The sequence below is a fragment of the Dendrobates tinctorius genome, unplaced genomic scaffold (assembly GCF_039654945.1).
Source record: "Dendrobates tinctorius isolate UK_male_01 unplaced genomic scaffold, ASM3965494v1 ptg000014l, whole genome shotgun sequence".
Classification (NCBI taxonomy): Eukaryota; Metazoa; Chordata; class Amphibia; order Anura; family Dendrobatidae; genus Dendrobates; species Dendrobates tinctorius.
Window position 1 is genome coordinate 16,217,642 of NW_027361682.1, and position 18,005 is coordinate 16,235,646.

The following is an 18,005-nucleotide window of genomic DNA, read 5'->3' on the forward strand; positions in this document are numbered from 1 at the left end:
TGTGAGGAGAGTACATACTTATTTTTAAGCCATGAGTGGTTGTGCCGAGCCTCCAGCATGATAAACACAGCCATTTCACAGCAGTACAGCAAACCGGGACACGAGAAGGAAGAAGTCGCGGAAGCCGTGTCCCAGGGGTTTTGAAGCATCCAAAATGACGGCAGCGGAGAGAGTATATTGCGCAGCCTCAATTCGAGCTCAAGTAAATATAGTTGAACCCCTTTTCCTGTTCCCGCCTGGTGGGAGCGGCGTCTTCTCCCTCCAAAAGGCAGTGAACAGGTTAAAGTGAAGCGAAGTTTGTCCTTTTTTTTTTTTTTTTTTTTTCAGAAACCGTGAAGAGTGAAGGTCCAGAGTCTTCTCGGGGGTTCCTGCGCTCATACACTGAGGGGGAGCATCCCAGGAGGAGACGCAGGCCGTGATCCTAGGATTCCCGGGGGGTCGTAACCGTTCATTGCCCTGCAGATAGAAATGAAGCAATATTAACAGACTGAAAGAAAACTACAGAGGAACTGACAAACCGGGCGCTGCGTGGAGAAGCAAATCAATTCTGTCATCGTCACTGAAAAAAAGGGACAAATTTCATTTTTGTGGATCTACCCTATGACTAGACTGAATGAGACATAATACACCCTGTATACGTGCTGCTGAATCTCCAATATAGCCTGACCGCTCCTCACTGTCCCTCCTCTCTGCTGCTGAACCTCCACCAACATAGCCTGACAGCTCCTCACTGCTGCTGAATTTCCAACCTAGCCTGACAGCTCCTCACAGTCACTCCTCCCTATTGCTGAATCTCTGCCAATCTAGTCTGTGCCCATCTAGTCTGATTGAAAGCTCACCTGTGTCCCTCCTACCACTGTTGCTACAGCTATTAAACTATCCTGAGCAAAAGCCTGTGTCTCTGCTCCTGCATCTTCGCCATCCCAGCCTGACCGACTGTTTCTCAGTGTCCTTGTTCCCTGCTGCTGAATCTCTGCCCATCTAGCCTGATTTACAGCTCCTTCAGTGTTCTTCCTTACCTGCTGCATTTGCAGTGATGTACCCTGAGCAACAGCTTCTCAGTCCTCCCTGCTGCAGAATCTCCCCCCAACCGTGATTGAAAGATCCTAAGTGTCACTCCTCCCTGTTGCTCATGGCTGCTCATCTCTGCTCATCTAGCCTTACTGCTAGTTTCTCACTGTCCCACCTCCTCTGCTGTTGCTACTGAAAGTATGCCAGCATAGCTTGACTGACAGATTCTCGGTGTCCCTCTTCCCTGTTGCTGAATCTCCACACATCAACCTTGCTCAGCAGTTCCTCAGTGCCCCTTCTCTGCTGAATCTACGCCCACAAACCCTTACTTTCACCTCCACCATGCCTCTTTGCGATGCTACTCAAACTCTGCCCACCTAGCCTGACTGATAGCTTCAAAGTGTGCCTCCTCTCTGTTGCTGCTGAATCTTTGCCATCCTAGTCTGACTGACAATTTTCCAGTGTCTCACTTCTCCTGCTACTGAATCTCCATCCACCAACCCTGTCTAACAGCTTTTCATTGTCACTCCTCCCATGCTATTGAATATCTGCTAACTAGCCTCATTGACGGTGTCAGTGTCCCTCCTCCTACATGCTGCTAAATCTCCAAATGCCTAGCTTAACACAGCTCCTCAGTGTCCCTCCTCCATGTTGCATATCTTCCCACTAACCCATACCCACAGTTCCTCAGTGTCCCTCCTACATGTTGCATATCCTCCCACTAACCCATACCCACAGCTCCTCAGTGTCCCTCCTCCCTGCTGCATCTCCACCACTAATAGAAAAAGATTAACCAGCTCACCCCAGCTAGGCATCCCAGGAGGCAAGGATCTGCAAGGAACCACTTGTGTAAATGAACAAAGAAGATGATCCACCTTCCAAAAATGTAACAAAGCTTTGTTAAAGAACGCAATGGATGTGCGAAACGCGTACCTGTGACTACACTCTTGATGGAATCTATTAATATTTTTTAATCCAAATAATTTTTACAAGCTTGGAAGCTGGATCATCTTTTTTTCAGCTCATCCACTATCCCTTACCCAAAGCTCTTCATTGTCCCTCCTCCCTGCTGCATCGTCTCTCACCCTTACCCACAGCTACTCAGTGTCCCTCCTCCATCTCCTCTCACTAATCCTTACCTACAGCTCCTCAGTGTCCCTCCTCCCTGCTGCATCTCCTCTCACTAACCCTTACCCACAGCTTATCAGTGTCCCTCCTCCCTGCTGCATCTCCTCTCACTATCCCTTGCCGACAGCTCATCAGTGTCCCACATCCCTGTTGAACCTGGTTCCAAGTGGATCCTGGAAACAAACACAACAAATCTGCTTCTCCCAAATGTTTCCAACCTTAACATATGATGATGCAGCCTGCAAAAACTTGGCACCCAATATGTACCCAACAGAGCGCTGCTGCCAGGAGTTTTTGCACCTTCATCATAACAGAGCATTCTGTATACACATATATACTTATTAGTGGAGGTAAAGTTAGGACACAGGTGCACAATACAAATGGTCACAGGAGAAGGGAATGTGCGTCCTGTTCTCAACACAACGGGGATTGGGGAAGCTTGTGTTCTGTTAAAATGAACTGTGCAGAAATCCAGTAATCTGGACCAAACCCTTGATTATCACCCTTGTATATAATTCAATAAAAGAAAAAAAATTGCAGTGTATATTAAAAATGTCAATCAGCAATTTACAGAAATAGGAGGGGGTGCTGTTGCATTGTTACCTATGGAAATCTATAATTGCAGTCAGTGGTCAAAAGTGGTACTGCAATTGATCAAAAGGATTTGAAGGAATTTTCCTTTCTTTCTTTTTGCCCAGTAACGTGTCTCAGCAGGTGAAACAAGTTCATTATCTAATTACACGCACACATGCAAATACACACACACATGCCTGTCCACATACGCACCTACTGAGCCTTTAAGGCTTTGCTTTTTTTTCCTGCGGCAGTAAGGTGTTGACCCAAGACTATTATGTAATCTTAAAGGAGATCAAGCAAGCGAGAGAGAGCGGCCATTGGAGCCAAGACCCTCTATTCTCAGGCCTGCTGACACACTGACAATCCTATTACTACTGAGACTTTGAGAGAAAGAAAGTGAAGGAGCAGCTAGGTATAGGAAATGACAATATGGGATGCCCATAAGCAGTGCAGCATCACATGCCGTGTCAGACTAGCAGCCCAAAGGCCCGGCCCTGCAGGATAACGACCTTCTCAGGGGATCATCACTAAGCTGGATGACCTTCGACGGCTCACATCTACCAGATGCCACTCTGCCAGGATTGCAGTTAACCAGTCTGTGGTCATATTAAAGGGCTTGTGTGAGAAGCAGCGCCCTTATTGTCCACAGGAAGAGTCTGGTATTGCATTTAAGTCCATGGAGCCAAGGAGAGGAGTATAGTAGTTTTCCCATCTACTTTTGAGCAGCCCCCTATTCATACCCATGTAATGATCACACAGACATACCCTTTCCTAAAACGCTATGAACGCTCCGCTTATCGTTCTCGGCGGCTCCAGTGATCGTGTTGCCCGCCATCTGTAAAAATCCACTATGTGAACAGAGTCAAGTCAGTGATGGATGGCGTGCCCACTGCCCCAAATGCGAGTCACCGGGGGTTATGTCGTTATTCGCATGAGTCAGTCATCATGCATTCAGTCAGTGGGTTATGAAAGGAAAGCATGCACTGCCACTACAGGACGAGGATAAGTACAGACCTGCGTGACGAGGCCTGGGGGGTACTGACAAAATTGTACACACAGGAGGGGAGGCCAACGCTAAAACAAGACAGGACAAAGCTGGGCGCCTAAATTAAATCTGATGATCAAAAAAATCCCCCAAAAACTAGGGTCCTCTTGTAGATCGCAACCACTGGGGGTGCACTAACCAAGCTGCATGGCTTGCACCTTTACAGGGTCGTTGATTCTATCTATAAAGGAGGGGTGCTGCGAAATAAAAGACTCTTCTCTACAGCCATTATAATAAAGGTTTTTTAGAGAACCCACTTTAATTGGCCAAACCACGCCTACATACAATATGTCACTTACCACATCCTCTGATCGCAGCTTGTACCATATCTTACGCTACATTCACTTCCAGAGCAGCGCTCCAAACCCTGTAACTCCTGAAGCTTCTGCTGTTTCACCCATTATGTGGCCGACATAGTTAACAATTGCCGCTCTACAGAAGCGGATCGACGGTGTTTGTGCAGATGACAGCCAGCAGAACTGTGAGTGCTGCTCTGGAAGTGTCTGGAGACTTAACACATCTCAAAACCAGTAACCTTCTTCTTTAGAGGGTTGCCCAGGTGCGGCCGACTTTTGCATCAATGGGTTATCCTGGACGCGTGCATTATTGGATTATTGGGAGGATGTCGTTAACATATCCTAATAGTGAGCGGCACCGGACAACCCGTCATATGAAGCATTTATAGCGTTAGTTTCATCTATCAAAGAGCTCTTGATCATTCTCCCCCCGTCACCCAATCATGATTTTTCGTTGACTCAGGTACCCCAGTAGCTCCCCCCGTTGTCCCCGGGGGGTTACTAACTATAGAGATCCACCCACATGCGGTTAGTTTGGACGCTTCGGAAAGAGTGGTTATTAATACAGTGCGCCACCCAGAGGTCACAGCAGCATGCAGCCTTATCACTATGTGCAATTACCCATAAACAACGTGGGGAATATGACCTTTTCCTGCCTAGTAAGGGGGAAAAGAAAAAAAAACAGATTACTCCGGCCGTCCGGAGGCACTTAAACACTGCACCAAACCTCCTGCGAGCACTTACCTGAGGGCCAGGGCACAGGCCTAAAAAGGAAAGGGCATCATCCAATGCCATGTAACCGGCAAAGAACAGAACTGGGCATGGACCAGCAGGAATAAACCTTTCCTGGTCGCCCAGTAAAGCGAACGAGCTGGTACCAAAGCGACACTATAAAAACAATGCGGGTCTTGTAGTAATCCGATGCGTCAACGCTGAGAGATCAAGCTATGAATTCACAAGGAAGTTCATTGGGGGTGTGTCAATACATTGACATGCCCCAAAAGCACTTCCTGGCTAATTTGCATGTAGCTATAAAGCTTGATTTCTCAGTGCTGGCACACAAGATTACTGCGAGACAGGGATAGTTTTTGTTCTTGTGCCACGGCCATACCATTGGCTTCAGTAGTAAAATCATCCTGACAGATTCGAGTTAAAGGGGTTGTCCACTACCAGGACAACCCATTTTCAAATGAAGTAGTCACACGTCAAAAATAAAAACACTTTATACTCAGCTCTTACACTAGCATGGCTCCCTCGATGTGGGCTCCAGGTCGCCTGAGGCTAGTGTGGCATTGTTTAGCCTTTTGTGCCCTGCAGCCAATCATTGACCACTACTGGGCTGCTCTGCTTTTACTACTTCCACTTATCTGAGGCTTGTCCAAAGGCGCGATCCTCCGAAAAATGGAAGACACGAGAGCGCAGCGGCCGCTGGGCTCATGTGGCTTAATGTCACAGAAGACTCGGAGCCGACATGGCTGAAGCAGTGCCAATGCAGGTGGGGGGGGGGGGGTATAAGGTGTTTTTATTTTACAAGGGGGAGAGTACATTTAAGAAAGGGGTCATCTATGTAGTGTACACCCCCCTTTACATTTAAAAAAAGGGGTCATCTATGTAGTGTACACCCCCTTTACATTTAAGAAAGGTGTACACCCACTTTTTACAAACACCTTAACCACTTCACTACCAAGGGTGGTTTGCACGTTAACTCCTGGGCCAATTTTTACAATTCTGACCACTGTCCCTTTACGAGGTAATAAATCTGGAACGCTTCCATGGATCCCGGTCATTCTGACATTGTTTTCTCGTGACATATTGTACTTCATGTTAGTGGTAAAATTTCATTGATATACCTCGCGTTTGTGAAAAAAATGGAAATTTGTCGAAAATTTTGAAAATTTCGCAATTTTCCAACTTTGAATTTTTATGCTCTTAAATCACAGAGATATGGCACACAAAAAACTTAATAAATAACATTTCCCACATGTTTACTTACATCAGCACAATTTGGAACCAAAATTTTTTTTTTTGTTAGGAAGTTAAGGGTTAAAAGTTGACCAGCGATTTCTCATTTTTACAACACCATTTTATTTTTAGGGACCACATCACATTTGAAGCCACTTTGAGGGGTCTATATGATAGAAAATACCCAAAAGTGACACCATTCTAAAAACTGCACCCCTCAAGGTGCTCAAAACAACATTCAAGAAGTTTATTAACCCTTCAAGTGCTTCACAGGAATTTTTTGAATGTTTAAAAAAAAAAAAAAACATTTAACTTTTTTTCACAAAAAAAATTACTTCAGGTTCAATTTTTTTATTTTACCAAGGGTAACAGGAGAAATTGGACTGCAAAAGTTATTGTGCAATTTGTCCTGAGTACGCTGATCCCTGATATGTGGGGGGAACCACTGTTTGGGCGCATGGCAGAGCTCGGAAGGGAAGGAGCGCCGTTTGACTTTCACTGCAAAATTGGCTGGAATTCAGATTGGACGCCATGCCACGTTTGGAGAGCCCCTGATGTGCCTAAACAGTGGAAACCCCCCACAAGTGACCCCATTTCGGAAACTAGACCCCCCAAGGAACTTATCTAGATATGTGGTGGGCACTTTGAACCCCCAAGGGCTTCACAGAAGTTTATAACGTACAGCTGTACAATTAAAAAAAATCATATTTTTTCCACAAAAATGATCTTTTCACCCTCAATTTTTATTTTCCCAAGAGTAACAGGCCCCCAAAAGTTATTGTGCAATTTGTCCTGAGTACACCGATACCCCATATATGGGGGTAAACCACTATTTGGGCACATGGCAGAGCTCAGAAGGGAAGCAGCGCCATTTAACTTTTTTTGGCTGGAATTGATATAGGATGCCATGTCGCGTTTGGAAAGCCCCTGATGTGCCAAAACAGTGGAAAACCCCCAATTCTAACTCCAAAACCTAACCCTAACGGGAAAATGGAAATAAATAAATAAAAAATGTATTTTATTATTTTTCCCTAACTAAGGGGGTGATAATGGGGGGTTTGATTTACTATTTATGGCGGGTTTTTATTTTTGGCAGCTGTCATACGCTAAAAGAAGCTTTTTATTGTAAAAATAGTTTATGCATCACCACATTTTGAGAGCTATAATTTTTCCATATTTTGATCCCCCGAGTCATGTGAGGTCTTATTTTTTGCTTGACGAGTTGACGTTTTTATTGGTACCATATTCGGGCACGCAACATTTTTTGATCGCTTTTTATTCTGATTTTTGGGACACAGAATGAACAAAAACCAGCGTTTAATGAATTTCTTTTGGGGGGTGCGTTTACACCGTTCCGCGTGCGGTAAGATTGATAAAGCTGTTTTATTCTTCAGATCAGTACGGTTACAGCGATACCTCATTTATGTCATTTTTTTATGTTGTGGCGGTATTATGCAATGAAAACCATTTCTATACAAAAAAATAATTATTTTTGCATCGCTTTATTCTGCGAGCGATAACTTTTTTATTTTTTTGCTGATGACGCTGTGTTGTGGCTCGTTTTTTGCGGGACAAGATGACGTTTTCAGCGGTCCAATGGATATTTATATGCGTCTTTTTGATCATGCGTTATTGCACTTTTTGTTCGGTGGTATGATAATAAATCATTATTTTTTGCTTCGTTTCTTATTTTTTAAGGGGTTGGCTAAAGGGGTTAACTAATGGGACAGTTTTATAGGGTGGGTCATTACGGACGCGGCGATACTAAATATGTGAACTTTTATTTTTTTTTAGTTTTTTTTATCTTCAAAAAATGAATTTAATAGGGAATTTTTTTTTTACTTTATTATAATGTCCCATGGGGGACATCACTGTCCTGTGACAGATTGCTGATCTGTCACATCACAGATCGCTGTGACAGATCAGCGATCTGTCACAGGCACTGCTCCAGGCTTCCTCATGCCTGCGCTCTGCGGGCAGTGAGGAAGCCAGCTCCCTGCAGGCCCCCGAAGGTCCCCGTTGCCATATTGGATATGGGGACCTGCAGGGAAGGCGACCCCCGCAGCGCGCTGCACATCGCGCTGCTGTGGGGGTCGCAGGGAAGCACGGAGGGAGCCCCCTCCCTGCCGATGCTTCCTTTAATCCCCGGTACACTGCGATCATGTTTGATCGCGGTGTGCCAAGGGTTAACGTGTCGGGGGCGGTCCGTCACCGCCCCTGACACATTATCACAGCTGACACCCGGCACAATCAGCTGACACCCGGCCGCGATCAGCTGTGCTCCCCCCGTGAGCGCCGCTGATCGCATTAGACATACTATTCCGTCCTTGGGACTTAGGTCCCAGCTCACATGGATGGAATAGTATGTCCAATGTAGGAAAGGGGTTAAAGGGAAATCTCCCTAAGCGTGTATGCCCAATCCTTCCATCCCATATGTATCGGCTGAGGCAATCTAAAGGGTCTGATATTAATTTAATGTGTAGGAGGTCTTGAGATAACCAATTTCTTGCTCAGTAACCCACTTTTATTGGCAAAAAACGCAGCAATATAAGTTATGGGTGCCAACTGATTAAGCCATTTACTTCTCCTTTGAACACCCCCTTTCAGTACTAAGTACTGGAGACCATGTTTTCTGGTAATATGCAGCTGTGGCGTAGTTATAGGAGACCATGCACGTTATTTCTAAGCAGCTGATAAATGTATTCATCATGAATAGTTACGACCGGAAGTGGCCATTTTGCTTTAGTTCCCCTTAAAGGAAGTGGAATCATACCGAATTCTGAATGATTCTCCGCAAGAACAGCCATCGGTCCTCCAGGAGAATATGCACAATATGGTATCATACAGTCCACGTCTGGGGACCGTCTGAAGGCCGCCATGTGTAGACTCACCCTTTATCGAAGTATGTTGTGTGCGCCGTATGTGAAAACTTGGTCCCGCTGTTTAGTATGCTGCTACTGCTGCTGCTGTTCAGACTGCCCGGGACGTAGGATTTCCGTGAAGCCTGATCCTTGGCAAAATTCCTGCATGCTGCCAGCTTTGATTCTAAGGCCTGGTGAGATGGAAAATAGCAGAGGTGAAATAGTAATACGTACCTACAACCTGGGAGCAAAGGTGCCACTTGTGAGACACGCCAATATTATATACCCGACAAACGAGACCCCCTTGAGCCCTCACTCGTCATTAAAATGAAAGAGATGGAAAAAAAAAAAGAGCTGCAAGACCTGCAAGTCTTGCTGCTTGTACATCGACATTCAGTATGAGACGTGTACAAAATGCAGAATACTTACACCCACTTTTCTTAAGAGGTCCCCTACAATGTTCAGGGCAGAGATTCTGGCGGACGGAGTTAGTGGCGTAGTACCAAAACCGTTTGGTATACCTGATATAAAAAAGCATTATGACTGTATTACACATGACAAAACTATTTGCACATGATTTAAAGGCATAGTCTCAGCACTGACACAGATGACATCTCTACCAGCGGCTCGTATCTAGAGAACAAAAGGATCGGCAGTCTGAAATCAGACATGGCAGATGCTCATCTCCCCTTATATGATCTGTCGGGGTCCCCATAGATATTAGACTGTCGGTCAAACCTGTCAATATAGAGGGTTTGGATGACATTAATCTAATGTGTATGGGGGCCATCACTGACAGGAACTCCTGGTGATGCCACCCGTGTCTGGTGAGACAACACTTTCAATGCGACTACAAAAGGTTTCACCTGCTATGTGAAATGATCATAGGATCCATCATGGGAGAATGATTTGCCTGTATAATTATATGATTTTGTGACTCAAAAGACTCCAAGGTCGCATCCACCAAATGCCCAAAATGCCAAGGCCGATAGACAAGACCACTTACATGAGGGAATCAGAAGCTCACTAACACAAGTGATGTCAGCTCTTTGCATTTGGATGCTGAATAGTGATGAGCGACTGTGCTTGGTTAAAGTGCTATGCGAACACTCTTGTGTGCTAACCAAGTGTCTTCAGTGTGCTTGAATAATATGTTCAAGTGTCCAAGCCTGCATGTATCGCCGCTGTCTAACAAACATGCAATCCCTTCATGTGTTGCGGCTGTTGAACAGCCGCAAGACACGCAACCGCGCGGACTCGAGCATATTTTTGAGTACACTGAAGTCACTCGATTAGCACCAGGGCATGCTCAGATAACACCTTATTAATGCTCCGACAACTTGAGGATCAATGGGAATCTGACTGTTGGGAGCCCCCACCAATCCTGAAATAAAGGATTCCTGTAGGAATGGAGCGGCGGCCACTCATTCTGAATGGGAGTGCTGCATGGTACAGCCCTTGGCTATCTCCAGCATTCCCCTAGAGAATGAGGGAATGACCCACCCTTTCGGTGTGAAGTGGAGACATCTGTCCAGATACAAGACATACAAATGTGTATAACGTAGGCCCGTTACTGCCTGGACGTCCTTGTGTTCTCGTGTGCACGACAAGAATGAAGCCATACCTTTCGGAGAGGTAAAACTGTTGTCTGAGATTTTGCCCACAGGGGTGGCAGGTAAGGAGAGCGAGGCTTGCACGGCGGAGTCTGCCTTCTCGCAGTCTAGAGTCGGGGAGCTGGGGGCGGATTTCCTTGTTCCATCAGTCTGTCTTTCCCGGACTGCCAGTTCCTGCCGTAAATCTATCAAAAAGAGAGAAAAAGGTGAAATATCTGAAGATCTCACTAATTAGAGGAAACATTGGAAAGATCTGATTATTTTTTTTTTTTTTTGATCAAATAGATTTTTATTAATCAGAATTCAAAATACAGAATATACAGTAAATCTTCCACAAACAATAGATTTACAAATTGAACATCCCTGTTCCCCCCCCATGTAGAGGAAAGATCTGATTATTAAAGAGCTAGCTGCTAAATGTTCCTACAAACCCAAAATAATCCCCTTCTATGAAATGCTGCCAGGGTGTGAGCAGCCCACCACTGCCTGAGGCACAGCCAGACCGGCCAAGACACAGACCTTGTATCAAAGGAATATACAAATGGCTGTCAGCTACTGTGTGAAAGTCTTTCCTGTCTGATCAGCCTCGCCATACTTTTCCCCATATACACTGAATGGCACAGACACTGGATATCTACCATGACTGCGTGGCTTTACTTGTTGATGATGAATGGCAAGATTTCGACATCTGCCAATAGGGTAAAATCGTTGCATGAACGCTAGGTTTCCCCACGTATCCGTGGCCTGATTTTTGCAATCAGATTACCTTGTTTTTAATAGGGAACTTAAACCCCTTAACTTGAGACGTATTTTTATATCACAGGTTGGGTGTGGGTTAATGGAGCATGCACAGGAGCGGAGCTTGCACCATACATGGCGAGTGATGGCTCTGTTATACAGCCGACGCCTGCCCCTAACAGCTGTTATTGCTGCCGCTTAACTATTTAGATGCCGCTGTCAATCTCCGACAATGACATCTGAAACAGTACGGGCGTCCGTTCTGGCACCTGTGGCCCAGCCCTAATCATCAAAATGATGGGGCACCAATGGGTTACTTCTGAAAAAGACTTGCTGCCATCTAGGAAGGTCAGCGTTAAGTATTTTTCTTTGCATGCCTGAAGTCTGGGAGACAGAACGACAAAATATATATGTAAAAAGTTAAAAGAAAAAAAAGAAATGGGTAAAAAGTTTGATCTGATGTTTCCTGCATATTTGAGAAAATCATCATGTGACCATCACTTTTGCCAATAAGGCGTTACCCTGATAAAGAGAGACAAGCCTCATTAACAAGGAAAATGGTAAAACCCGGTTATCAAGAATTTCCAGGAGGAGTAACAGAGGGTCTGAAGGTAAATGGCAGCGTACAGACTCTCCAACAGAGGCAGAGACAAGCCTCATCAACAAGGGCAATGGTAGTACTCAGGTATTGAGCATTTCCAAGAGGAGTAACAGAGGGTCTGTAAATGGCAGCGTACAGGAATGATACAAGTATGTAAGAAAGCAGAGGTGTAATGATCATCGTGTCTTTGTGGAGGGGGCACAAATTTATGTGAAGACCGATAGAAGCAGTCACACGAGTGTGGTTATAGCCGCGGATGCTGGACATAATGCTTCCCTTTGTCTGGCTATATTTAGTAAGGGAGCTTAATTTGGCAGCTTATTAATGCCTTTGGGTGTGTACAGGAAGATGAGCACATAAAGGTTGTTGTGTCCGCGCCAAGAGAGAAAGCCGTACCTCGCGCCTCGTCCTTTAATCTCTGCACAGACACCAGCAATGACTCCTTCTCGTCCAGCTCACTCTCTAAGAACGCGTTCCTCTCGATGGCCTGATTCAGCCGCTGTTCGAAGTCTTCCAGCGACACGATTGTGGCCCTACGGACGGGGGAGGGGGAAGAAAAAGGGAGTCATCAGCGGAGAAGTTTACTACAAGGGAAAGGTTTCTTCTGTTGTCCCTTTTCCTGTAGCCTGACAGTTCGGGGGGCAATATTTTGCCTTCAGACCACATCTGAGCCTGAAAAAAGGGTCTCAATGTGTTGACTACGTTTATCTAAAGTGAAGTCTACGGTTTGATCGGTGACACATATGGATCCATTTTACTGCAGTTTAAAGAGAAAACTCATGAAGAAACAGAGGCCAAATAGGTCTTTAAAGGGTTGTCCACTCTTGGGGACCTTTTTTTTTTTTTTTTTTTACACTTAAATCATAAGGTGCTTAATATTTTTGCAATTAAAATTTTTAAACCATTTGGCTTTTACATATTCTTTATATGTCCTGCCCATGAAACTTTTATGTTGAAAAAAATAAGTAAAAAAATCTAGAAACTCTCCCTTGAGACTGTCAGAATCAACTCACTGACTGATTCTCAGTTAGCTCATTCTGCAGCCAGCAATACACAGTGCAGCACAGAGGCTATAGAAAACCAAACTATTCAAAATTGTTAATGAAATGCAAAAAAATAATTTTTGGCCCCAAATGTATGCATTTAAGAAAAAAATAAAAAGGCGCCTTAAGGCGGAAAAACCAAAATAAGTATGCAGCAAAGAAATCAGTACAGAGCTCACATTGTATGTCTGGCTGAGGACTGCTTTGCTGTAACTCATATGTTCACCCCCTTGGGTGGTCCACTCACCGTTTCGCTCTTTCCAAGTCATCGTTGGCCTGCTCCAGCTCCCTCACGTACTTGTGCAGCTGGTCCTTGATGCTCCGGGCTCGGCTTAGCTCGTCCTCCAGAAGGGACACCTGCTTGTAGCTTTGTGCGTACTGATGCTCTAGTTTCTCCTGCGAGGTGCGACAATATCATTTTAAAGTCTGCACCACTACAAATCCCAACATACTCTGACAACCTGCGGTAGTAAAACACTGCTTTACCCCTAGACGAAGTAGGGTCAAAACACGTGTCAGGGTCTGAGATGGAGGCCGATGTGACATTCTGTTATTGGTTATGACTGATTGTAATGCAACTTTGTCTCTTCACTATTTATTTTATTTTTGAGCATTACATTGCACTTTGCTTTCTTATTTTTATTATGTTGTGTCTCTCATTGGCCTCCTCTTGCTTTCAATTGTTTCTTGCTTTCACTATTCACTTCTTTTTATTGTGTAGTTGTGCGTCTCAAAATATTTATGATATACCATATTTTTCGGACTATAAGACGCACCTAGGTTTTAGAGGAGGAAATTAGAAGGGAAAAAAAAAACCTGAATCAAAAAAATGTGGTCAATTCTGTACTTAATATCCCCTATCCAGGTAAATATGGCCTCCTCATCCCCATCCTGATACACATGGCCCCTCGTCCCTATCCTGGTATGCATGGCTCCCTCATCCCTACCCTGATAGGAATGATCGCCCTTATCCCTATACTGGAATGCAGGTTCCCCATCTCAACCAAGTATGCATGGCCCCATCCCGGCCCTGGTATGATTGGCCCCATCAGAGAAGATTAAAAACAAAAAACCATTACACTTACCTTCCTCCACTCCCTTGCATCATCCTGCTCCGTTGCCAGCAGCTGCTTATTGCTTGTAAGCAGCGGATGGCAGGGACGTCATGCGCTGCTTACAAGCAGAGCACACCGTCCGAAATACTTACCGGGACTGTTCATCCCAGAGGGCAGTGAGTATTCATTGCTCTTCAGTAGCGCGTAGTGTCAGCCAGGGCCTTCCTGCTGCTGCCGGCGGTCACCTGTGCCCGCTACTTGAGAAATGAATAGTCTGAATATTCATTTCTCTTAAGTATCGGCAGACGTGACCGTCAGTAGCAGCAGGAAGGCTCTGGCTGATACTGCGAGCTTCTGAAGAGCAATGAACAGTCCCGGCGAGTATTCCGGCAGCTGTGCTCTGCTTGTGAGCAGCGCATGACGTCCCTGCCATGCGCTGCTTACAAGCATTAACCCCTTCACCCCCAAGGGTGGTTTGCACGTTCATGACCGGGCCAATTTTTACAATTCTGACCACTGTACCTTTATGAGGTCATAACTCTGGAACGCTTCCATGGATCCCGGTGATTCTGACATTGTTTTCTCGTGACATATTGTACTTCATGTTAGTGGTAAAATTTCATTCAAATAACTTGCGTTTATTTGTGAAAAAAATGGAAATTTGGCAAAAATTTTGAAAATTTCGCAATTTTCCAACTTTGAAGTTTTATGCCCTTAAATCACAGAGATACGGCACACAAAAAACTTGATAAGTAACATTTCCCACATGTTTACTTTACATCAGCACAATTTTGGAACCAAAATTTTTTTTTGTTAGGAAGTTATAAGGGTTAAAAGTTGACCAGCGATTTCTCATTTTTACAACACCATTTTATTTTTAGGACCACATCACATTTGAAGCCACTTTGAGGGGTCTATATGATAGAAAATACCCAAAAGTGACACCATTCTAAAAACTGCACCCCTCAAGGTGCTCAAAACAACATTCAAGAAGTTTATTAACCCTTTAGGTGCGTCACAGGAATTTTTTTGAATATTTAAAAAAAATGAACATCTAACTTTTTTCATAAAAAAAATAATTCAGGTTCAATTTTTTTTATTTTACCAAGGGTAACAGGAGAAATTTGACTGCAAAAGTTATTGTACAATTTGTCCTGAGTACGCAGATACCTGATATGTGGGGGGGAACGACTGTTTCGGCGCATGGCAGAGCTCAGAATGGAAGGAGCGCCGTTTGACTTTTTCAATGCAAAATTGGCTGGAATTCAGATTGGACGCCATGTCACGTTTGGAGAGTCCCTGATGTACCTAAACAGTGGAAACCCCCTACAAGTGACCCCATTTTGGAAACTAGACCCCCTAAGGAACTTATCTAGATGTGTGGTGAGAACTTTGAACCCCCATGGGCTTCACAGAAGTTTATAACATAAAGCCATACAATTAAAAAATCATATTTTTTCCACAAAAATGATCTTTTCACCCTCAATTCTTATTTTTCCAAGGGTAACAGGACCCTAAAAGTTATTGTGCAATTTGTCCTGAGTACGCTGATACCCCACATGTGGGGGTAAACCACTATTTGGGCGCATGGCAGAGCTCGGAAGGGAAGCAGCGCCATTTGACGTTTTTGGCTGGAATTGAGATCGACACCATGTCGCGTTTGGAAAACCCCTGATGTACCAAAACAGTGGAAACCCCCCACAAATGACACCATTTTGGAAACTAGACCCCCTAAGGAACTTATCTAGATGTGTGGTGAGCACTTTGAACCCCCCAGTGCTTCACAGAAGTTTATAACGCCCGGGCGTGAAAATAAAAAATTCGTATTTTTTCCACAAACATGATCTTTTAGTCACCATTTTTTTATTTTCCCAAGGGTACCAGGAGAAATTGGACCTTAAAAGTTGTTGTCCAATTTGTCCTGAGTATGCTGTTACCCCATATGTGGGAGAAAACTACTGTATTGGCACACGTCGGGGCTCGGAAGGGAAGTAGTGACGTTTTGGAATGCAGACTTTGATGGAATGGTCTGCGGGTGTCATGTTGCCTTTGGAGAGCCCCTAATGTACCTAAACAGTGGAAACCCCCCACAAATGACACCATTTTGAAAACTAGACCCCCTAAGGAACTTATCTAGATGTGAGGTGAGCACTTTGAACCCCCAAGGGCTTCACTGAAGTTTATAATGCCAGGGCATGAAAATAAAAAAATCGTATTTTTTCCAGAAACATGATCAATTAGTCCCCAATTTTTTCATTTTCCCAAGGGTAACAGGAGAAATTGGACCCCAAAAGTTGTTTTCCAATTTGGCCTGAGTACGCTGACACCCCATATGTGGGAGAAAACTACTGTATGGACACACGTCTGGGCTCGGAAGGGAAGCAGTGACGTTTTGGAATGCAGACTTTGATGGAATGGTCTGCGGGTGTCATGTGCGTTTGGAGAGCCCCTGATGTACCTAAACTATTGAAACTCCCCACATGTGACCCCATTTTGGACACTAGACCCCCCACGGAACTTATCTAGATGTGTGGTGAGCACTTTGAACCCCCAAGTGTTTCACAGAAGTTTATAACACTCGGACGTGAAAATAAAAAAATCATTTTTTTCCACAAAAATGATATTTTTGCCCCCAATTTTTTATTTTCCTAAGGGTAACAGGAGAAATTGGACCCCAAAAATTGTTTTGCAATTGTTTTGCAATTTGTCCTGAGTAGGCTGATACCCTACATGTGGGGGTAAAACACTGTTTGGGCGCATGGCAGAGCTTGGAAGGGAAGGAGCACCATTTGACTTTTTCAACTCAGAATTGGCTGGAATTGAGATCAGACGCCATGTTGCATTTGGAGAGCCCCTGATGTGCCCAAACAGTGGAAACTCCCAATTATAACTCCAACCCTAACCCCAACACACCCCTAACCCTAATCTGAGCCCTAACCCTAGCCCTAACCCTAGCCCTAACCCTAGCCCTAACCCTAGCCCTAACCCTAGCCCTAACCCTAGCCCTAACCCTAGCCCTAACCCTAGCCCTAACCCTAGCCCTAACCCTAGCCCTAACCCTAGCCCTAAGGCTGTGTGCACACGCTGCGGATTTTGCTGCGGTTCCGCAGCAGTTTTGGCCGCTGCGGACCAGCAGCAGTTTTTGCTGCGGTGTACAGTACCATGATTCCCTATGGGAATCAAAAACCGCAGTGCAGACGGTGCGGAATTTTCCGCGCGGATTATCTGCGGTTTTCAATCCGCAGAAAGAATGGACATTCACCCGCGCAGATTTTGTAAAATCCGCAGGTGAAACCGCAGGTCAAAAGACCTGCGGTTTTACCTGCGGATTGCTCTGCGGTTTTGTCCTGCGGTTTGCCATCTCCTCTACTGAGGAGATGAAAAACCGCAGGACAAAACCGCAGAGCAATCCGCAGGTAAAACCGCAGGTCTTTTGACCTGCGGTTTCACCTGCGGATTTTACAAAATCTGCGCGGGTGAATCCGCACCTAATCCGCAGCGTGTGCACACAGCCTTACCCTAACGGGAAAATGGAGATAAATACTTTTTTTTTAGTTTTATTATTTTTCCCTAACTAAGGGGGTGATAACGGGGGGTTTGACTTACTATTTATGGCGGTTTTTATGTTTGGCGGCTGTCAGACGCTAAAAGACGCTTTTTATTGTAAAATAGTTTTTGCATCACCACATATTGAGAGCTATAATTTTTCCGTATTTTGACCCACTGAGTCATGTGAGGTCTTATTTTTTGCGGGACGAGTTGACGTTTTTATTGGTACCATTTTCGGGCACGTGACATTTTTTGATCGCTTTTTATTGCTATTTTTGGGACGCAGAATGAACAAAAACCAGCGTTTCATGAATTTCTTTTGGGGGGGTGCGTTTACACCGTTCCGCGTGCGGTAAAATTGATAAAGCGGTTTTATTCTTCGGGTCAGTACGGTTAAAGCGATACCTCATTTAGGTCGTTTTTTTATGTTTTTGTCGGTTTTATGCAATGAAAACTATTTTATATAAAAAATAATTATTTTTGCATCGCTTTATTCTGTGAGCTATAACTTTTTTATTTTTTCGCTG

The 18,005-nt window shown here is 44.6% G+C and overlaps 1 protein-coding gene across 4 annotated transcripts in view; it reads right to left on the bottom strand.

Moving 5' to 3' along the window:
* Positions 1 to 296: 296 nt before the first annotated feature.
* The window catches only part of NDEL1 (nudE neurodevelopment protein 1 like 1), a 41,407-nt gene continuing 23,698 nt past the window's right edge, over positions 297 to 18,005 (bottom strand). For 3 of the 4 annotated variants that reach the window (XM_073559692.1, XM_073559691.1, XM_073559693.1), the window contains exons 4-9: positions 13,122 to 13,270; positions 12,228 to 12,364; positions 10,504 to 10,677; positions 9,309 to 9,400; positions 8,910 to 9,070; positions 297 to 456 (exon numbers count right to left, since the gene is read on the bottom strand). In XM_073559692.1, the coding sequence (XP_073415793.1) occupies positions 375 to 456; positions 8,910 to 9,070; positions 9,309 to 9,400; positions 10,504 to 10,677; positions 12,228 to 12,364; positions 13,122 to 13,270 (795 nt within the window). In that variant the 3' untranslated portion in view covers positions 297 to 374. Of the gene's footprint in view, positions 457 to 4,677; positions 4,713 to 8,909; positions 9,071 to 9,308; positions 9,401 to 10,503; positions 10,678 to 12,227; positions 12,365 to 13,121; positions 13,271 to 18,005 lie in introns of all 4 variants that reach the window. The other variant, XM_073559694.1, reaches the window with a different exon arrangement.